At 53.9% G+C, this 21,652-nt stretch overlaps 1 protein-coding gene across 4 annotated transcripts; it reads left to right on the forward strand.

Moving 5' to 3' along the window:
* Positions 1 to 1,292: 1,292 nt before the first annotated feature.
* Positions 1,293 to 21,114, forward strand: STK11IP (serine/threonine kinase 11 interacting protein). 4 transcript variants are annotated; one of them, XM_055290765.2, is made up of 25 exons: positions 1,293 to 1,334; positions 1,530 to 1,616; positions 4,651 to 4,856; positions 5,058 to 5,132; positions 5,405 to 5,500; positions 5,885 to 5,992; positions 6,122 to 6,193; positions 9,047 to 9,173; positions 9,395 to 9,498; positions 9,633 to 9,728; positions 9,919 to 9,960; positions 10,155 to 10,301; positions 10,496 to 10,580; positions 11,480 to 11,863; positions 12,016 to 12,221; positions 12,529 to 12,645; positions 12,795 to 12,972; positions 15,030 to 15,260; positions 15,381 to 15,484; positions 16,558 to 16,655; positions 18,426 to 18,604; positions 18,821 to 18,902; positions 19,136 to 19,206; positions 19,754 to 20,001; positions 20,707 to 21,114. In XM_055290765.2, exons 2-25 carry the CDS (start codon positions 1,556 to 1,558, stop codon positions 20,854 to 20,856), a joined length of 3,267 nt encoding a protein of 1,088 aa, XP_055146740.1. In that variant the 5' UTR covers positions 1,293 to 1,334; positions 1,530 to 1,555; the 3' UTR covers positions 20,857 to 21,114. The 4 variants fall into 4 exon arrangements, with proteins under 4 accessions (XP_055146740.1, XP_055146741.1, XP_063501793.1 ...); XM_055290766.2 differs by lacking the exon at positions 1,293 to 1,334 and adding an exon at positions 1,342 to 1,360; XM_063645724.1 differs by lacking the exons at positions 1,293 to 1,334; positions 1,530 to 1,616 and adding an exon at positions 2,547 to 2,667.
* Positions 21,115 to 21,652: the final 538 nt, after the last annotated feature.

The raw sequence follows: 21,652 nt of genomic DNA on the forward strand, positions 1-21,652 counted from the left end.
TGGCCACGGCCAGCTCTTACATAGAAAGGTGGGGGAAGTTTAGGTTTTATGGCTGGCTTTGGGGGAGAGGGCTTCTAGTTTCTGTGACTATCTTGGGGAAGAGGAATTCTGGTTTCTATGGCTTGCCTTGGGGAAGAAAGAAGGCTGGGAGACAGGAGGGCAGGAGAAGGTCGGAGAGACTGTGCCTGAGGACTTCCAGTCTTTTAGTTCAAAATAGTCAGCATGTCAAAGCGCCATATTTTGGGGTATTGTTTTTCTGAGCTCAACACTGCTTCGGATGTATCTCCACTTACTTTATTTAACCTAAGAGGCTTTCAGCTCAGAACACAAGTAGTATGTCATGAATGCGAAATTGTGTGGTTCAAATATTCAAAATATTTGCCATTTCAAATATTATGTCTTTAGAAAATAAAATCTTTCAAATCTGGCAACTTGGGATAAAGATGACTATGACCCTATTCCTCAACTGGCTTATGATTCGTTTTGATTTTCCTCTGTAGAAATGGGGCACTTCATGAAAGAAACTCTCCGTGAAAACCAGAAATTATGTTAAAAGACCTTTTTGCTAATCTAGTTCAGTAGCTGACGTTAGCATTTGACGGGGAGCCTGGTGAAAGCTACCATGAGAATTCGGAAGCAAGAAACTGGCAGTCCTGGCGCTACTGGTTACTAATTGAACGACCTTCGCAAGTAACCTAGCCTCTGTGAACCTGTTTTCTCATTTTCAAACGCGGTTGAATAACTACTTTTCAACTAGGATGTTATGAAAGGTAATGGGGTAAAGACAAAGGACTAGGTTCGCGTGGAGCCCAGTACTGCTGAAGGAAAAATACATGAATTTGGAGGGAGTCTAAGGAAAAGGAGGCAAAGGACCCCAGAGGTTATATCCTCGGTAGCCTCAGCTTTTACACGATCTAAGTCCATCCTACGGCGGATGCGCTTTCCTTTCACTGGAAAATGACTGTTTGCTTTGAAAGAATTTTTCTCTAACAAAAAGCTCCATTTCTCTAAACTTTGCTTCCCCGCCCAGTTTGCAAACCAGTCAGTTTCCTCACTGGCGCTGTAGGCTCGCTGAAAGCCAAGCGGGAGCCCCAGGCTGCGCAGCGCGGGGGGAATAATGAGAGCCCAGCTCCGGGCCAGGAAGCCCAGGGGACCAAGGCAGTCACCACCGCGATCAGGAGCCAGCCCCCGCACCGCCCCTTTTCGATTCGTTTGGATGACCTAGGGCGCGGTTTCCGGCGGCAGAGGCGTGTTTTCCGGTCGTCCCTTGGCTCGATTTTCTTCCGGGGCGGGACTTCCTTTCCATCATTGATAGGCGTCGGGCAGCTGAGCTGGTAGGAGGACCAGAGGGGGAGGGTCGGTATGTCTGACCAGGACTTATGTTCCTCGAAAGGGCGGCCAGGAGGATGCTCTTCCTCTCTCTTCTTTCTCGCCTTTTTCTCCACATGACGCCTCGGTTTGCGCGGACGCCCTGGGCTTTTGGCACTACCGCCCACCTGAGGCTCTTCCGCTTCCTCTTTCCCCCCCAGGCTCCGCCCCCCAGCGTCCCGTGGCCATGACGACCGCTCAGCGGGATTCCCTGGTGTGCAAGCTCGCCGGGCTGCTGCGGGAGTCTGGTGAGTGGACTTCCGGTTGGGCTGGGCCTCGGACCTCGGACGAGGTGGGGATGGTGCCTTCTGGAGACACGCCCTGAGAGTCATGGAGTTGCGACTGGTAGGGTCATCAGGTGTCAGAGTTCAATTTCTTTACTTTTCCCAGGTTTGTACGCCCTTACAGTGTCCTTTGCCTGTGATAGCCTAAACTCTAGCCGTCCTTTGAGGCCAAACTCCGGTATCCCTCCCTCCGTGCCTTCTCTGACACTGTCAGAAGGAAGTGATCATTACCTGACTAAAAGCCCCTCAGGACCAGGGACTGATCTCCATCATAATCATTATTGTGTAGCAAGGTACTAAGTACAGTAGATAGAAGCACGAGATTTGGAGTCGGACCCACTTGGGTTGGAATAAAAACCCTCTTTCAAACTTGCCATACTGTTTCCTGAGGCTCAGTTTTCCTCACAGATTGGCATAATGATTGTACTTAACATTTGTGGGGATTCGTTTTAATTCATGTGTTTAGTACAATGCCTGCAAGTATAGTAACTGCTTACAGTTGGGAGCTATTGTTATTGTAATGATTTCCCTGATGCTTGGCACTGTGCCTGGGCACAGTGGAGCCACAGTAGTTGTTGAGTACTTGGTTGGCATTAGTTGTGGTAGAAAAAGCCTTGGCTTTGAGATCAGATAGGAGAAGTAACTTCCTACCAATTATATGAGCTCAGTCAAGATTTTTCACTTTTTTGAACCTCAATTTTCATATCTGTAAGATGGGGTTAATAGTGCTTCTCTTTGAGAGATTCTGAGAAGGTTTGAATGAGATATCAAAGTCATCTGGTACATACTACAGTTAATGTTAGCTGTCCTCCATCACTCCATGCTCCTACTGATGATATCTGTGGAAGCTCTCTTTATAGCAGTTTTCTTTTCTTTCTTTTCCTTTTTTTGAGACAGAGTCTTGCTGTGTCACCCAGGCTGGAGTGCAGTGGCGCAATCTCAGCTCACTGCAACCTCCACCTCCCGGGACGAAGTGATTCTTCTGCCTCAGCCTCCTGAGTAGCTGGGACTACATGTGTGCACCATCATGACCGGCTAATTTTTGTATTTTTAGTAGAGACGGGGTTTCACTATGTCGGCCAGGTTGGTCTTGAACTCCTGACCTCAAGTGATTAACCTGCCTTGGCCTCCCAAAGTGCTAGGATTAAAGTCGTGAGCCACGGCACCTGGCCAGTAGCAGTTTTATTTCCTGGCTTGGATTGATAACTTTGCAAATGTTTTATATCCTTCTCTGGGAGGAGACAACTAGGGGGCCCTTTGAGCGTGGGAAGAGTCCTTGAACCATGTCTGTACATACAGAATCCTTCATGTCAGGTTGTAGGACTTGTTAATTTATTCAGTGATGAATAGTGGGTGTGTGAATGTGTGACTACAAGGAGGTAGCAGGAGAAGAGCTTTGTGGCAGCAGAATAGTTTTGTATCTTGATTGCGTGGCTGCAGGCATTTATATAAACAACATATAGCTATATATACATATTGTACCAACATCAGTGTCCTGATTTTTTTTTTTTTTTTTTTTTTTTTGAGACGGAGTCTTGCTCTGTCACCCAGGCTGGAGTGCAGTGGTAGGATCTCGGCTCACTGTAACCCCCGCCTCCCAGGTTCAAGTGATTCTTCTGCCTCAGCCTCCCGAGTAGCTGGGACTACAGGCGTGCGCCACCATGCCCTGCTAATTTTTGTATGTTTAGTAGAGACGGGGTTTCACCATATTGGCCAGGCTGGTCTTTAACTCCGGACCTCGTGATCCGCCTGCCTTGGCCTCCCAAAGTGCTGGGATTACAGGCGTGAGCCGCCACGCCTGCCCTTTGTTTTTTTTTTTTTTTTTTTTTTTTGAGACGGAGTCTACCTCTGTCGCCCAGGCTGGAGTGCGATGGCTCAATCTCGGCTCACTGCAACCTCTGCCTCCTGGCTTCCAGTTGTTCTCTTGCCTCAGCCCCCTCGAGTAGCTGGGATTACACGCGCATGTCACCATGCCCAGGTTAGAATATTTGTATTTTTAGTAGAGACGAGGTTAGAGTCGTAGAATAATTTTTTGTGTTTTTAGTGGAGACGGGGTTTCACCATGTTGGCCAGGTTGGTCCTGAACTCCTGACCTCAAGTGATTAACCTGCCTTGGCCTCCCAAAGTGCTGGGATTACAGGCCTGAGTCACGGCGCCCAGCTCAGTGTCCTGACTTTGATATTGTACTATAGCTATATAAAATGTAACGATTAGGGAAAACTGAGTAAAGGATATAGGGGACCTTTCTGTACTATTTCTGCAACATTCTTTGACTCTATACTTATTATATTTTTTAAGCCAAAAAAACATTCCTTCATGCCTAGCTTGTAGCTGCACTCTTTTAGGTGCAGTGATGAATACCAGAGTGATCAAAAGATGCCCTCAAGGATGAAAGTCTCATTAGAGAGAGCAGTTTTAACAGACAGCAATAACAATGCCTTAGTGCTATAACGAATACTTATTCTATGACATATTTTTTAGTATTGTTTGAAAGTTTCTACAGATGTGCTTTGCAATCAGAAAAAGAAATAAAGATAAAACTTCCAATTAACTTTTATGTAATAATGAGTGACTGCAATGTGAAAATTCAGCAGTATTACTTCTTGAGGCGGCTTCCTGGAGGAGGCTGGTCTCAAGCTGGGCGGTGGAAGGGGGTGTCTCATAACATGAGAGAACTGTGAACCAAGCTGGCTGTATTTCCAGCACTGTCAGTAGATGAGGCTCTTTTGAGCAGAAGGTGAAAGAAAATTTGGAAGAGTTGGTTGGAGTTGTGTAGCCAAGCAGTCTCATCAGGCTGAATGAAATGTTAGGACTTTTTTCGAAGATGAGGGGAGCCACTGAATGCTTTTGAGCTGAGAAGGAGATAGAAAATTTGATCCTGCAATAGAAGATCTACAATGTGGATTGGAGTGGGTATATTTTGGCATAATAGAGCCTTAGAATAAAGAGAAAAATCTTTTCACTGTGTCTTCCCTCCTGTCTGCCCCTCTTTCTGCAGGGGATGTGGTCCTGTCTGGCTGTAGCACCCTGAGCCTTCTGACTCCCACACTGCAACAGCTGAACCACGTATTTGAGCTGCACCTGGGGCCATGGGGCCCTGGCCAGACAGGCTTTGTGGCTCTGCCCTCCCATCCTGCCGACTCCCCAGTCATTCTTCAGCTTCAGTTTCTCTTCGATGTGCTGCAGAAAACGCTTTCACTCAAGGTTCTGGGTGTGGGGAAGAGGCAGGATGTGCAAGGAGCCCAAGAGAATGATGGAAGTTGGGGGTAGGGTAGGGGTGCAGAAGTCTGCAGTGCCAGGATCCAGAGGGTGTCAGAGGTGCCAGTGGTTGTGCTAAGGAAGGAATGTTGAGGACAGGGAGATCTGCTGTGCTTCAGGAGATGGAGTTATTTTTTTTTTTTCCAGCTTGTCCATGTTGCTGGTCCTGGCCCCCCAGGGCCCATCAAGATTTTCCCCTTCAAATCCCTTCGGCACCTGGAGGTATGGGGACATGGGGGGATGTTGGTGCACAGCACCCAACTTGAGGCAGCCCCTTGGGGATGGGAAAGACAAGGGCCTCTTTGGTGAGGAGTCCAGGCCTGAGTATATCCATTGCTCTGCAGTCATGTGATATCCACTGTCTTTCCATTTACTGCTTCCCTAAACCACAGCTGGGCTTTCTGGTCTTCTCCCTCCTCCCAACTAGGGGATGGGGATGAGGTCTTTGTCTTCCGTGAGGTTCTGCCTTCCTCCCTCCCCTTTCCTTGTCCCAGCTCCGAGGTGTTCCCCTCCACTGTCTGCATGGCCTCCGAGTTATCTACTCCCAGCTGGAGACCCTGATTTGCAGCAGGAGCCTCCAGGCATTAGAGGTAAGGAGAGTGAGGGGTGAGCTCAGACGCCTCAACCTGAGAGATGTAGACGACCAAGCTCTGATGTTCTCCCCTCTCTGCAGCTCTCCCTGCCTCCTGCTTCCCTCTAGACAGTGTCCTCACTCCCTCTCTGTGTTCCCGCAGCACTCTGTAACTGCCTATATATTTATAGTCATGCCTACCATATTGTATTATATATTCTAGTGTCTATCTTCCCACTGTCCCCACAGTGAGTTCTTGGGTCAGGGACCTGGGCTTTAAGCCTGTATCTTCAGATGGAGTTCAGCGTATGAAAAATGAATGAGTGACTGGGCGGTAGAGCTTGGCCTTGGCATGGGGAGGAAGGGGAGGGTGGGGTAATGAAGCACCCATCTGTCCACTCAGGAGCTCCTCTCAGCCTGCGGCGGCGACTTCTGCTCTGCCCTCCCTTGGCTGGCTCTGCTTTCTGCCAACTTCAGCTACAATGCACTGACCGCCTTAGACAGCTCCCTGGTGAGTGCCCCAGAGGGAAGAGGGTTTCAAGGAAGGGCACGGCCAGGCCTTTGGGGAGGAGGGCCAGCTGGTTGACCAGATAGTACTGTAGTGAACATCGATTCTCTGCCTCCTCCCCGTCTCTCTCAGCGCCTCTTGTCAGCTCTGCGTTTCTTGAACCTAAGCCACAATCAAGTCCAGGACTGCCAGGGATTCCTGATGGTGAGTATGGGCAGTTTGGCCGCTGGCACACCATGGGTCTCTCATTGCTCTGCTTTCACTCTCTCTCCTTGACCAGCTTTTACTCCCACCTTGCTCTTGCCATGAGGGTGGAGCTGCATTCTGGGAGATAGCACTGCTTAGACACTAGCATCAGACAAACCAGAGTTCAAATCTCAACTTCTAATACCTGTGCAACTTGGAGCAAGTTAGTTACCTCTTGGTTTCTTTACCTGTAAAGTAGGAATCACAAGAGTACCCGCTTTTTTTTTTTTTTGAGACGGAGTCTCGCTCTGTCACCCAGGCTGGAGTGCAGTGGCGCAATCTCAGCTCACTGCAACCTCTGCCTCCCAGGTTCAAGCAATTCTCCTGCTTCAGCCTCCCAAGTAGCTGGGATTACAGGCATGTGCCAACACACCTGGCTAATTTTTGTATTTTTACTAGAGACGGGATTTCACCATGTTGGTCAGGCTGGTCTTGAACTGCTGACCTCAAGCAATTCACCTGCCTCGGCCCCCCAAAATGCTGAGATTACAGGCGTGAGCCACCACGCCCGGCCAAATACCTGCTTTTATAGTATTAAAATGATTGTGAAGAAGTACCCAATGTTGCTTAGTCTAGTGCCTAGCTCAGAAACTGGTAGCTTTTGTGATCATGACAAAGAACCTTTCTTCTGGGTCCTCCCATCTACCTGTCAGAGATAAAGCCAAACTAGTTAAAGTGGTAAGGACAGATTTTTTTTTTTCTGTTTTTCTTTTTTTTTTTTTTTTTTTTTTTGAGGCAGAGTCTTGCTCTGTCACCCAGGCTAAAGTGCAGTGGCGCAATCTTGGCTCACTGCAAACTCCGCCTCCTGGGTTCAAGCAATTCTCCTGCCTCAGTCTCCTGAGTAGCTGGGATTACAGGTGCCCGCCACCGTGCCCAGCTAATTTTTGTATTTTTTAGTAGAGATGGGATTTCACCATCTTGGCCAGGCTGGTCTTGAACTCCTGACCTCATGATCCACCCACCTCGGCCTCCCAAAGTGCTGGGATTACAGGCGTGAGCCACTGTGCCCGACCAAGTAAGGACAGATTTTTTATCAATGATAAACTATTGCAGCGGGGAAGAGGGTGCAACCTGAACTGAACGCCACTTCAATTTGTGCAGAGGTGACTGGGCATTTTAAAAGGAGAGCAAGGGAATAGGAAGGGGAACTGTGAGGGCTTGAGCAGAGTAAGGGAAGTGGAAATGTACGAAAAGCAGAAGTGGAGGTTGGTTCACATGAAGCCCTTCTGGGTTTGCTGAAAGTCAGGCTCCTACCTTCCCACAGAGACTGGGAGACGGGAGCCCTGTCTTCAGGTGTTGGCTGGAACAAATGGGAAATTCTTTTGGCAGCCTTGACTTTTCCCAGGCAGGAACTTAAGGGAGCTAGAGTCACCATTCTAGGGATGCATCCTTGAGATCTTAGAACTTTGCTGTTTTTGTTCAAGTTTTTTACTGTGGGGGTTGGAGGAGTCAACAAAAATAATTTGTGTTGAATTTTGTTGAACTTGTGCTGAACAAGTCTGCAGTTCTTAACAGGCCAAAGTTGAGGCCTAGTCAAAAAGAAGGCCCAGAGGAGCCTGAGTAGGGTTTGATCAAGGTGAGAACCTCCCCTAATTCAGGGAAAGAAGAGACACTCCTCTTTCCCCTGAATTTCTTCCTTGATCACCTTTTGTTCACTAAAAACCAACTGAGCCATTTATTGGGACTTGGTAGTGGATGAGTTTTGCTGGATGGTGAGAGTGACCAGGCATTTAATAGGGGACATTTCTACGGAAACAAAAAGGGAAACAAAGATGAATGGTTGGAGCAGACTATAAATCCATTTTCCGAGTCCAGAGGGCAGCCAGTTGAGATTTCTAGGTGTCGAGCTCTATGTTTCTTTAGATGGTGGAACGAGGATAGCAGTGGCAACTGATGGCTTTCTTGGTTTGTAGTTTGAATGTTTGTGATGACGGCACAGACAGTGTTGCAGTCACAGTTATTTCCCTGAACAGAGCCTGGAAGATACAGAAGTGTCAGTGCACTTTCTTTTTTTCCTTTTTTTTTTTTTTTTTTTTAATGAGACGGAGTTTCTCTCTTGTTGCCCAGGCTGGAGTGCAATGGCATGATCTTGGCTCACGTAACCTCTGCCTCCTGGATTCAAGCGATTCTCCTGCCTCAGCCTCCCAAGTAGCTGGGATTACAAGTGTGCGCCACCACGCCCAGCTAATTTTTGTATTTTTAGTAGAGATGGGGTTTCACCATGTTGGCCAGGTGAGTCTCGAACTCCTGGCCTCAAGTGATCCGCCCTCTTTGGCCTCCCAGAGTGCTAGGATTACAGGCGTGAGCCACTGTGCCTGGCTGGCTGGGCATTTTAAAAGGGGGTCGGGGGGGAGTTGGGGGGGAGTGGGCAGGGGAATGGTAGGGCCTTGAGCAGAGCTGGGGGAGTGGAAATCAGATTGGTCCACATGAAACCCACCTGAGTTTGCTAACTAACTGGCACTTACCAAAATAAGGCCCTTACCCTTTCACAGACACTGGGAGACGGGGCCCTATCTTCAGGAGTTGGCTGAAACAAATGGGAAATTCTTTTGGCAGCTTTGACTTTTCCCAGGCAGGAATTTAAGGGGGTTGGAGTCACCATGCTCAGGGTGTGGCCTTGAACTGTTAGGAACAGTGCTGGTGTTGTTCAAGTCTTTTAACGTGGGAGTAGGGGTGGATGAAATCATTCGTGCTGAGCGTGTGCAGTTTTATATAGGCCAAGGTCGAGGCCTAGTCCAGAAGAGGTCTCAGAGGACCCTGGCTAGAGTTTGGTCAACGAGAGAATCTTTTTCTCCCCCATACCCCTGCCAGGATTTGTGTGAGCTCCACCATCTGGACATCTCCTATAATCGCCTGCATTTGGTGCCAAGAATGGGACCCTCAGGGGCTGCTCTGGGGGTCCTGATACTGCGAGGCAACGAGCTTCGGAGCCTGCATGGTGAGTGGGGGTGTGTGATGGGGCCAGCATGGAGGGGAAGGGGGAGAGTGAGGCTGGGGCTGGCCTGGGGACCATGTGCCTCTAGAGCCTTGAGAGGGCTTAGGGGGAGTGCAGGGGTGTTCCGGCCGGTCTTTCTGCTGCACCCTCCCCCAGTGTACGCACCACATTCACTTGTGTGTACTCATCCGCATGCTCTTCCTTCCTTCTTGCCTCCACCCCAGGCCTGGAGCAGCTGAGGAATCTGCGGCACCTGGATTTGGCATACAACCTGCTGGAAGGACACCGGGAGCTGTCACCACTGTGGCTGCTGGCTGAGCTCCGCAAGGTGAGATGGGAGTGCATTAGGGGCCTGGGAACCACCCTTGCGCCTACCCACCATGCTGGTTTGGTCAGTGCCTTCTTCACACAGGGAGGGCCAGGGCCCTAGGCCCTCCTCATTCTCCCCTTCCTGCCCCTCAGCTCTACCTGGAGGGGAACCCTCTTTGGTTCCACCCTGAGCACCGAGCAGCCACTGCCCAGTACTTGTCACCCCGGGCCAGGGATGCTGCTACTGGCGTGAGTGATCGTCGTGTGTCCACTCTGCTTCCCCTTTCCTGCCCAGTCCTCCCCCACCTTGCACCCTCTTGCCATCCCTGGGTGGGGGGCGGAGGACCTGGACCCTGCTTACTGTGTTGTTAATACCTGGAACTCAGCATGATGGGCCCACCACATACTCCCTCCCCCACCACTTTTTGTCTTTGCTCAGTTCCTTCTCGATGGCAAGGTCTTGTTGCTGACAGATTTTCAGGTCGGTGTGGTCAGGGGGCGAGGACTGTTGGGGGAAGACATGAAGGGAGGGCGCTGGGGAGAGAACAGAGGGCTGGCTGGTGACAGGGTCTTCCTGGTCAGTGGAAAGTAGGGTCCTGCCTTTTGGCTGGCTTGGGCAAGGCAGAGGTGCTCCCAGGCTCCAGCCTCTCTCTCCTTCCTGTCGTCATGTGCCAGACTCACACATCCTTGGGGCTCAGCCCCATGGGCCCACCTTTGCCCTGGCCAGTGGGGAGTACTCCTGAAACCTCAGGTGGCCCTGACCTGAGTGACAGCCTCTCCTCAGGGGGTGTTGTGGCCCAGCCCCTGCTTCATAAGGTTAAGGTAAGCAGCGTCCTCCGCTGCCTCGTGCCTGGGGTTGGGTGTCTCTCTGGGGACTCTGGGCTACAGTGGGCAGGGAATGGTAGGAACTGTGCTTGCACGTGGTCGGGGTTTCTTTGATAGGTTGGATGGCCAGCCGTGGATGGCAGGGCTGGAGGCTTGGCTTTCACAGAACTTCTTCCCTCCACCAACCTCAGAGCCGAGTCCGTGTGAGGCGGGCAAGCATCTCTGAACCCAGTGATACGGACCCGGAGCCCCGAACTCTGAACCCCTCTCCGGCTGGTAAGTCAGCTTCACCCCACTAACCTCTCTCGTCCCCATCCAGCTCACTCTAATTTTTAAGTTACAGTGAAGATCTGCTGGAAGAAATGTTATTTTTTGTTGGGGTAGAGTAGTATAGAGGGCTTCTTAGTCTTTCTTCTTTTAGTTTAGGGAAAGGAGAAGACTGCTTCTGGGAGCATTTTGAAAACTTTTCGAGGAACGTTAATTTTGTGGGGTGTCAAGAGATCATGTAGGCCGGTGCAGTGGCTTACATCTGTAATCCCAGCACTTTGGGAGGCTGAGGTGGGAGGATTGCCTGAGCCCAGGAGTTTGAGACCAGCCTGGGCAACATAGAGAGACGTCCATTTCTACAAAAAAATTTTTAAATTAGCCTGACGTGGTGGTGTGCGCCTGTAGTCCTAGCTACTTTGAGGCTGAGGCAGGAGGATCGCCAGAGCCTGATAGTTCAAAGTTGCAGTGAGCTGTGATCATGCCACTGCACTCTAACCTGGTGACAGCATAAGACCTTATCTCTTAAAAAAAAAAGTAAAAAACCCCAAAACAAGAGAAAGTATATGGGTATATATAAAATAATAGGATTGTGGCCAGAGAAGTTTGGGAAATGTGAGGTTGAAGAGAAATAGGTGTGTCAGCTGCCGGCTGTCTCGGGCCCTTCAGGATGCTGTCATGCATGCTGAGCTTTCAGAAGTAGCATAGGATGCGCAGCTTGGATTGCATGTGACCACAGTGTTCCATAGGACACGCTTTAGTACATGCCGTGGAGGGGACGCCTGTAGCCTCCCTTGCCCCGTCCCCATACACAGCCCATCGCCCCCTCATCACTGAGGAGCACCATTGAAGGATTTGGGGCCATCTGTGTGGGGTGGGCTTGCTCACTTCCGGGTTCCCTTTCTGCCCAGGATGGTTCGTGCAGCAGCACCGCGAGCTGGAGCTCATGAGCAGCTTCCGGGAACGGTTCGGCTGCAACTGGCTGCAGTACAGGAGTCACCTGGAGCCCTCCGGAAACCCTCTGCCGGCCACCCCCACCACTCCTGCCCCCAGTGCACCTCCAGCCAGCTCCCAGGGCCCCGACACTGCACCCAGACCTTCACCCCCGCAGGAGGAAGCCAGAGGCCCCCGGGAGTCACCACAGAAAATGTCAGAGGAGGTCAGGGCGGAGCCACAGGAGGAGGAGGAGAAGAAGGAGGGGGAGGAGGAGAAGGAGGAGGGGGAGATGGTGGAACAGGGAGAAGAGGAGGCAAGAGAGGAGGAAGAAGAGGAGCAGGACCAGAAGGAAGTGGAAGGTGAGCCCTCTGTGGGCTGGGGCGAGCTGAGGCCAGGGGCCCTTGGGATGTTTGTGAGTGGTGGGGTCTAGCGGGTGGAGGGCCAGTTCGGGGGAGGGCGGAGTGTGGGTACTTTCCCTCCCTGCAGGCCTTCTCTCTTGGTCTTTCCACAGCGGAACTCTGTCGCCCCATGTTGGTGTGTCCCCTGGAGGGGCCTGAGGGCGTGCTGGGCAGGGAATGCTTTCTCAGGGTCACTTCTGCCCACGTGTTTGAGGTGGAACTCCAAGCAGCTCGCACCTTGGAGCGACTGGAGCTCCAGAGTCTGGAGGCAGCTGAGATAGAGCCGGAGGCCCAGGCCCAGAGGTCTCCTGGGCCCACGGTGAGTTGGGGGTGGCAGGGGCTCTGGAGGAGCCAGTTATGGGAACATGGCTGTTGTGTGCCCTGCACTGGGCTGGGCATTTCCTACAGTCTCTCCTTGGCACTAGGAGCCGAGGAGGGGAGCCTCAGAGGTTGCAAGCACTCGGGAAGCTGGGCTGAGGAGCAGGGTTTCTGTGCTGGAGCCTGGACGTCAGCATAGGCCTTTGACAGTCTTCAGAGCTCCTGCCATCCTCCATGCTCTCGGCATCCCCTCATCCCTCTGATCACCGCCCCTGCTGTTTTTCACCTGGTCCCCTCTTCCTGCGCAGGGCTCAGATCTGCTCCCTGGAGCCCCCATCCTTAGTCTGCGCTTCTCCTACATCTGCCCTGACCGGCAGTTGCGTCGCTATTTGGTGCTGGAGCCTGATGCCCACGCAGCTGTCCAGGTGATGGCGCCTAGAGTGGGGTCCCAGGAGGCTGTGGGGATTAAGAGAGCCAGAGGGGAGTGGCAGCAGGCCTGAGGGCCAGAGGCCTGTGGGAGGTGTCTGTCTGGGGTCCGCCTGTTCACAGCTGCCTCTGATCCACCCTCTGTCAGGAGCTGCTTGCCGTGTTGACCCCAGTCACCAAGGTGGCTCGGGAACAGCTTGGGGAGGCCAGGGACCTCCTGCTGGGTAGATTCCAGTGTCTACGCTGTGGCCATGAGTTCAAGCCAGAGGAGCCCAGGCTGGGATTGGACAGTGAGGAAGGCTGGAGGCCTCTGTTCCAAAAGACAGGTACAAGTCCTGCCCTTGACCTCTGCCCACGCGCCTCCCCTGTTCCAGGGAAAGTGGCTCTGTGTAGGGGAGTGTGAAGGGGGAGCCCCAGGGAGAAGGGGCTAGAGTAGAGACCAGTTGTTCTGCCTGGAGGAAAAAGAAAACCGCCTGCCTGCTGCATTTACAAAAAGGAAAACAGAAAAAAAGAAGAAACTATATCCTGTTTTTTTTTTTTTAACTCTAAAAGTCAGGAAATGCAATCTCTGTAACTGTGCTTAAACATACTCATTATTTTTTCATAACTTGAAGGCTTGTTGTGTTGGGGTTTTTTTGGCTGATATTTCAGACACTACATAAAACCTAATGAGCCCTCACTGCAGTATTGGATTGTGGTGCTGCCTCTGCCAGCAAGTGTAGCTGTTGAGTGAGATGCTCGGGGAGTTGGCTTGGTTTATCCTTCCCGGCTGACCTTGGAAGGTGCATAATGTCCTGTGGCATTTCTTCATGCGCTAGTCCTTAAAACAAGAATTGTTTCCATTGTAGACCAGTCAGCACTACCTTTGAAGAAGACATTGAAGAAGAAATAAATATTCTTGATAACAGCTCTGTGGAAATGCCAGAATTTTATTAGACGGTTTTCTCTTCTTGGCGGCAGCTGGAGCAGGGGTTTATATTTTATTCAGAAAATGGATGCTGCATTCTCCACTGTGAACTGGCCTGGGCATGCGGCCTTAGCGACACAGTGCAAACAGAAACAGCCCCCAGCCCCTCCCGGACCCTGGCTGTACACCATGAGGTGCTGTGACCTCTGGAGCCTATTCCATGGTGGCGTTATTAATGAACATTACTGTGGGCTCTGTTCTCCTTTAATTTTTTTTTTTTTTTTTTGAGACGGAGTCTCACTCTGTCGCCCAGGCTGGAGTACAGTGGCACAACCTCGGCTCACTGCAAGCTCTGCCTCCCGGGTTCACGCCATTCTCCTGCCTCAGCCTCCCAAGTAGCTGGGACTACAGGCGCCTGCCACCACACTCAGCTAATTTTTTGTATTTTTAGTAGAGACGGGGTTTCACCATGTTAGCCAGGATGGTCTCAATCTCCTGACCTCGTGATCTGCCCGCTTCAGCCTCCCAAAGTGCTGCGATTACAGGCGTGAGCCACCACGCCTGGCCAACCGTTCTCCTTTCACTTGCACCTCAGTTACCTCCTCTGAACAAAGAAGGGAATGAACTCACCCCGTGGTGCTGTTACGCTATTTAAATGTGACAGTAAGGCACCAAGCAGAGGGCCTGGTACAACACAAAGGTCCCCTGTAAATGGTAGCTGCTGCCGTTGCCCCCAGCTATATGGTCCTGGGCAGTGTGTGTAAATGATTTAATCTTTTCTTTCTTCTTTGCAAAATGGGATAGGGAGAGTTTCTCTGGTGATGAAATGTGATCATACTGGCATAGGAGGTAGCACATGCCCAGCACAGTATAGCTGCTCAGAGTGCTGCCTCTCTCATTGCTGATCCATGTCCTGATTCCATTCCAGCTTCCTGACACTAAGGATGAGTATAAGATAGATGCTATTGTCATCCCTATTTTGTAGACGAGGAACCAGGCTCACAGAGCTTAGATGACTTGCCCATGATTACGGAGCCATTAATTGATGGAGCCTGGAATTGGACCCAAATTTGGCAACAGAGTTCTCTCTGCCTTTCCAGACCTGTTGATTTTGGTCTTTCAGACGTTGCTAGGAGAGCCCTGAAGTACTTGATCAGCCCAAGTCTGTAGGAGGGCATAAGAGCAGGTCCTGGTTGTGTTTGGTCCAGTCTGAGAGGGCCTAGAGTTAGAAGGTAGAGTGCACTTTGAGGAGGTTGTGGGCCAGGGTTAGCTCATCCCTCCCTGGGGTGGGGAGTGATCAGTTGGCAGCTGTGCTGGGAGAGGGAGCTGGTGGGCTGGGGCGCGGTGGTTGTGTATGAAGCTGGAGACTTGGGCTCAGGGGAGACCTGAGCGTGGGGAAGGAGCATTGTGAGCATGGTGGGAGTTGTGGCACTGTGTGGGGGAGGCTCATGGGGACCGTGTCCATCCTCCCTCCAGAATCTCCTGCTGTGTGTCCTAACTGTGGTAGTGACCACGTGGTTCTCCTCGCTGTGTCTCGGGGAACCCCCAACAGGGAGCGGAAACAGGGAGAGCAGTCTCTGGCTCCCTGTCCATCTGCCAGCCCTGTCTGCGACCCTCCTGGCCATGGTGACCACCTTGACAGGGCCAAGAACAGCCCACCTCAGGCACCGAGCACCCGTGACCACAGTAGTTGGAGCCTCAGTCCCCGTGAGTATAGGCAAAACAAGACATAGATGAGTTTGGGGAAGGGAAGGGGCACTGATGGGGAGGTGGAGATGGAGCCCAGGGGCTGCCACGGGCAGGCTGATGCCCCCTCATTGCCCTCAGCCCCTGAGCGCTGTGGCCTCCGCTCTGTGGACCACCGACTCCGGCTCTTCCTGGATGTTGAGGTGTTCAGCGATGCCCAGGAAGAGTTCCAGTGCTGCCTCAAGGTCTGTGCTCCCTGACACTGCCCATGCCCCCAGCTGGCCAGGGTGCCCACTCGTTTCCATCACAGCCAACTGAGTCAGATCAAGCACTCTGGAGTCACCTGATCTGGCTTCTGGTTTCAACCCCAGCAGCTTCTTGCTGTGTGGCCGGGAACACATTCCCTGGTATTTGAGTCCCAGTTGTTGCCTGTCTGCAATGGAGATAACGATGCCTCCCTTACACAGTGGTGTGCGTCAGAGCTCATGTTGAAGCTGCCCAGCCCAGCACCTGGCACTCATCAATGGGGCCTCCTAGCATTATTATAAACACATGATGTTGTGAGGCCTTTGTTGAGCACCTGTTGTGCTAGACACTGAGGATCTACAGATCAATCTTGCCCTTGATCCCTTACGGTCTGGTGTGAGAAATTGACAATGATTGTGCAATATGCAAATGCTGTAATCGGGCTAAGGCCCTTGAAGGGGTGTCTAGTCCAGCTTGAGTGGGTCAAGGAGCCTTCCTGGGAGGTGATGTCTAAGCTAAGTCTTGAAGGATAAGTTAAGGAGTAGAGAGGAAAAGAATGTCTTAGGTAAAGGAAGCAGCAAATGCATGGAGTCCCGAGAGTGTCGCTGGTGGGGAGAACTGCTCAGGATGAGGGCACCTGGACGTGCAGGGCGAGGGGCAGCAGTCCTGAGAGGACTCTGGGGGGCCGGCAGGGGCCAGGTCAGGAGCTGCCTCCTGTGTCTGCCAAGGAGTTTGGACTTGGTTCTGAGGGCCACCGGGAGCCACTGAAGGATTTGAAATGGGGCAGTGACGGTCAGTTTTGTGCCTTAGAACAGTTAGTCTGGTGGAGTGTGGAGGGGGTGAGGCGACAGGCAGGGAAGCCAGCTGCCGAGGCTCTGAGTGGGCAGGGGCTGCAAGGCAGAGAGCAGTGGTGGATGAAGAGGCTGTCGAGTGTGAGGGAAGCTCCATAGACTGGTGGGTGGGCAGCGGGAGGGTCAGGCCGAGGGTGTTGTCACCAGGAACTCGGCTTTCAGACTGGCCCCACCTCCCCAGGCCTCTCATCAGGTTTCTCACCAACTTCCTCTTCCCCCAGGTGCCAGTGGCATTGGCAGGCCACACTGGGGAGTTCATGTGCCTTGTGGTTGTGTCTGACCACAGGCTGTACCTGTTGAAGGTGACTGGGGAGATGCGGTGAGTGAGAGGGGAGATGGAGTGAGTGAGTGGGGAGATGGGGTGAGTTGGGGGGAGATGGGGGAGTGAGGGGGCAGATGGGGGAGTGAGGGGGGAGATGGGGTGAGTGAGGGGGGAGATGGGGTGAGTAAGAGGGGAGATGGGGTGAGGGGGGAGATGGGGTGAGTGAGGGGGGAGATGGGGTGAGTGAGGGGGGAGATGGGGTGAGGTGGGGAGATGGGGTGAGGGGGGGAGATGGGGTGAGTGAGGGGGAGATGGGGTGGGTTGGGGGGAGATGGGGGAGTGAGCGGGGAGATGGGGGAGTGAGGGGGGAGATGGGGTATTGAGGGGGGAGATGGGGTGAGTGAGGGGGGAGATGGGGTGAGTGAGGGGGGAGATGGGGTGAGTGAGGGGGGAGATGGGGTGAGTGAGGTGGGGAGATGGAGTGAGTGGGGGAGATGGAGTGAGGGGGGAGATGGGGTGAGTGAGGGGGGAGATGGGGTGATTAGGGGGGAGATGGGGTGAGTGAGGGGGGAGATGGGGTGAGTGGGGGGAGATGGAGTGAGGGGGGAGATGGGGTGAGTGAGGGGGGAGATGGGGTGAGTGAGGGGGGAGATGGGGTGAGTGGGGGGAGATGGAGTGAGGGGGGAGATGGGGTGAGTGAGGGGGGAGATGGGGTGAGTGAGGTGGGGAGATGGGGTGAGTGGGGGGAGATGGGGTGAGTGAGGGGGGAGATGGGGTGATTGAGGGGGGAGATGGGATGAGTGAGGGGGGAGATGGGGTGAGTGAGGGGGGAGATGGGGTGAGTGAGGGGGGAGATGGGGTGAGTGAGGGGGGAGATGGGGTGAGTGGGGGGAGATGGAGTGAGGGGGGAGATGGGGTGAGTGAGGGGGGAGATGGGGTGAGTGAGGTGGGGAGATGGGGTGAGTGGGGGGAGATGGGGTGAGTGAGGGGGGAGATGGGGTGAGTGGGGGGAGATGGGATGAGTGAGGGGGGAGATGGGGTGAGTGGGGGGAGATGGGGTGAGTGAGGGGGGAGATGGGGTGAGTGAGGGGAGAAATGGGGTGAGTTGGGAGATGGAGTGAGCGGGGAGATGGGGGAGTGAGGGGGGAGATGGGGTGAGTGAGGGGGGAGATGGGGTGTTGAGGGGGGAGATGGGGTGAGTGAGGGGGGAGATGGGGTGAGTGAGGGGGGAGATGGGGTGAGTGACGTGGGGAGATGAGGTGAGTGGGGGGAGATGGGGTGAGTGAGGGGGGAGATGGGGTAATTAGGGGGGAGATGGGGTGAGGGGGGAGATGGGGTGAGTGAGGGTGGAGATGGGGTGAGTGAGGGGGGAGATGGGGTGAGTGAGGTGGGGAGATGGGGTGAGTGAGGGGGGAGATGGGGTGAGTGAGGGGGGAGATGGGGTGAGTGAGGGGGGAGATGGGGTGAGTGAGGTGGGGAGATGGGGTGAGTCAGGTGGGGAGATGAGGTGAGTGGGGGGAGATGGAGTGAGGGGGGAGATGGGGTGATTGGGGGGAGATGGAGTGAGGGGGGAGATGGGGTGAGTGGGGGGGATGGGGTGAGTGATGGGGGGAGATGAGTGAGGGGGGAGATGGGGTGAGGGGGGAGATCGAGTGAATGAGGTGGAGAGATGGGGTGAGTGAGGAGATGGAATGAGGGGGAAGATGGGGTGCGGTGAGCACACGGGGGTGATGCAGTGAGTGAGGCAGGTGCAGCTGGGGCAGGGCCTCTCTGGGATTCTCACTCCACCCTCACGCTTCTCCATCGCTCTGTCCTCTCTCTCCACAGTGAGCCTCCAGCTAGCTGGCTGCAGCTGACCCTGGCCGTTCCCCTGCAGGATCTGAGTGGCATAGAGCTAGGCCTGGCAGGCCAGAGCCTGCGGCTAGAGTGGGCAGCTGGGGCGGGCCGCTGTGTGCTGCTGCCCCGAGATGCCAGGCGTTGCCGGGCCTTCCTAGAGGAGCTCCTTGGTGAGAGGGGAGGGGAAGGCAGGAGGGTGGGCAGGGCCCTGGGGCCGAGCTCCCCACCTGGTACCCAGTAGCGGAGACAGAGAGGTAACACGACTTGTCCCTTGTAGAAGTTTCTGAAATCCAGAAATGTGGAGAATAGGAAGGGATTGAGAGGTGGTGAGTTTAGGCTGGAGGAGAGCAGAGCCTTCTAAAGTTCCCTGGACTGGCTCTGTCTAGATGTCCTGCAGTCTCTGCCCCCTGCCTGGAGGAACTGTGTCAGTGCCACAGAGGAGGAGGTCACCCCCCAGCACCGGCTCTGGTGAGTCGATAGGAGGCAGAGGCTGGGGTTGCTGCCCAGTCCTCTTTCCACAGAGCCCCAGACATGGCCCTGTGCTGAGTAGGTCCTGGGCAGCCACCTGTCCTCATGCCATGCCCCTTATGGGCCCCTAGTGTCTCCTCCCAACCCCCTGCAGGGCTTTCTTCCCACTCCCCTCTCTCCAAGTCCTTCCCATCCCCTAGCTGATCTTCCTATGCCTGCCATGTTCCTCCTAGGCCATTGCTGGAAAAAGACTCATCCTTGGAGGCTCCCCAGTTCTTCTACCTTCGGGCATTCCTGGTTGAAGGTGAGGCCTCTGTGCAGCTGATGCTTCCCTGGTCTCTGTACCCCACCTTGTCACAGGCACTGGCCCACGCCCAGCACCTGTACAGTACCCTTGTAGCAACTGTCAGTTCCTGGAACCTGGAGAACCTCTCACTCGAGGGCATAGCTGAGTAACAGCCTCAGTGTGCCCTGACCCTCTGGGTGGGGTCACGAGGCACCCAGGATCCTCAGTTACCCAGAGCCTTTGCTCTCAGGCCTGGGCTTTCTATGAAGTGGAACAGCGTGGCTGAGTGGGCCCTGCCTCATCAGTCAGAGAAGGAGAGGGTGGAGCCTTGTTTCTGAGTAGGGTGGGTGTGGGGCAGTGGGGGGCAGTAGGCCTCGGAGGTGTTCCAGACTAGAGATTCCTGGAGCTTGGGAAAGGGAGGGTCTTGGCCCCAGGGGCACAGGCTGCTTTGTGACCCACCTCAGAGTGTGGTTCACACCTCTTCTCCCCAGCAGCACTGGGATGCTGGCCCCAGGAATCTGGGCCCTTCCACGACCTTCCACACTGGGTGCCTCTTTCCCTACAGGCCCTTCCACCTGCCTCGTATCCCTGTTGCTGACTCCATCCACCCTGTTCCTGTTAGAGGAGGATGCTGCGGGGTCCCCGGCAGAGCCCCCTCCTCCAGCAGCATCTGGTGAAGCCTCTGAGAAGGTGCCTCCCTCAGGGCCGGGCCCTGCTGTGCGTGTCAGGGAGCAGCAGCCACTCAGCAGCCTGAGCTCCGTGCTGCTCTACCGCTCAGCCCCTGAGGACTTGCGGCTGCTCTTCTACGATGAGGTGTGTGTGTGTGTCTCCAGTGAGAGGGGGGAGAGGAGATGGTGAGCACAGGTTGGGGCCATGAGGGCAGGGTGGGAAATGGGTCTAGGAACCCTGGGCATTGGTGGCAGGATGGCATTTACAGATGAGAGAACTAGGGTTGGAGAAACTGGGGGACTCTAGGCTTGGATGAGTACCAAGTCAGAGAGGGAGGCAGCTGTAGGCCGGGGAGACACCTGGACTGGGAGCCCAGGCATTTACCTGGGCCACAAGGCTTTCAGTGAGGTTTCCGGCAGCTTTGAGTTGGCAGGATTGGGCCGGTTATATGCCAGTCGTTTGGCCTTTGTGACCACCACCTGAGGAGATACTGTTACTGGTCCCATTTACAGGTGAGGAAGCTGAGGCTTGGGGATGTTCGTCAGTTTGCCCAGGCCTAAGTGGTGGAGCCGGGAGTTGAATCCACAGTTCCCTGAAATTGAGTCCGCATTTTCTGTACAACAGGGAAGATGAAAAAGACAGGTCCTCTGGAGGCTTTCAGTAAATGTTGACTGGATTCTGTTTACAAAGCTCAGAGTCAGGATCTTTTATGGGGAGTGACACGGGCCTGGAGAAGGGGAGAGGCACTGAGCCAAGGTGGAGACAGTGAGGCCTTCCCGGAGACCTCCCCTGTACCCACCTTGGCGTGGTCCCCATGAGCCTTGCCTTGCTAACTGCTCGGTCTGCCAGGTGTCCCGGCTGGAGAGCTTTTGGGCACTCCGTGTGGTGTGTCAGGAGCAGCTGACAGCCCTGCTTGCCTGGATCCGGGAACCGTGGGAGGAGCTGTTTTCCATCGGACTCCGGACGGTGATCCAAGAGGCGCTGGCCCTTGACCGATGAGGGTCCCACGCTGACCTTGGCCCTGACCTCAGGAGCCACTCTGTAGACGTTCCCTCTCCTGGTCTCTGGGTCTGGCTTCCAGGCTCTGGCTGTGGACATCTTCAGCCTCTGGGTGCTGGCCAGTGAGGCCCCAAATGACCCAGGGCTTAAGGGAGAGGCGAGAGAATGATCTGGCCTCAGGGGACAGGCCACCTGGTCAGGAGGAATATTTTTCCTGCACTTTTTCTCAGGTATCAATAAAGTTGTTTCCAACTCATAGCTCATGTGTGGTACTTAGAGTCACTTGTAAGGTCTGCAGTTCCCCTAACCTCTTCTGACAGAAGCTATCCCACCCATCACCTTTCCTGAATGGGCAGCTCCAAGCAGCCTTGTTTGCGCCATGAGACCCCATCTCCAACCCAACTGTGGTCCCAGCGTGGGGGATCAAGTAGCGCTCCTGACCCACAGGCACACAGCCCCAAGCTGGCAGTGACTTGTCATGTGGCCTGGCATGGAACTGCTGCCAAACAAATAGCTGGGCCAGATATGGTCCTGCTCTCTTGAACTTTACATGGGAAGTAGTGAGGACTTCAGGCCGTCGCAGAGGGTGTCTGGGGAGAGGGTGTGTGGAGTTGAGTGGTGACCTCTGATGCTTCCTGCCATTGCCTTCTCAGCACCGCCTCACTCAGCCTGGAGGCCTGGATGGTCAGCCCCACTCCCTCACCTCTAGCCTCCAAGTCTGGCCCCAGTGATTGGTTCAGGAATCCTCATGTGAATTGGTTTGGCTTATGAAGGCCCAGCGCAGGCATTTGACTAG

Source organism: Symphalangus syndactylus, chromosome 8 (genome assembly GCF_028878055.3).
Source record: "Symphalangus syndactylus isolate Jambi chromosome 8, NHGRI_mSymSyn1-v2.1_pri, whole genome shotgun sequence".
Lineage (NCBI taxonomy): Eukaryota > Metazoa > Chordata > Mammalia > Primates > Hylobatidae > Symphalangus > Symphalangus syndactylus.

What these genes read in the sequence shown, in the direction of transcription:
- STK11IP (XM_055290765.2), top strand. Translation starts at nt 1,556, where the DNA reads ATGACGACCGCTCAGCGGGATTCCCTGGTGTGCAAGCTCGCCGGGCTG. An exon ending in TGTTGCTGACAGATTTTCAG is followed by an intron (nt 9,961 to 10,154) that starts GTCGGTGTGGTC and finishes GTCATGTGCCAG; the next exon opens with ACTCACACATCCTTGGGGCT. An exon ending in TCTGAACCCCTCTCCGGCTG is followed by an intron (nt 10,581 to 11,479) that starts GTAAGTCAGCTT and finishes CTTTCTGCCCAG; the next exon opens with GATGGTTCGTGCAGCAGCAC.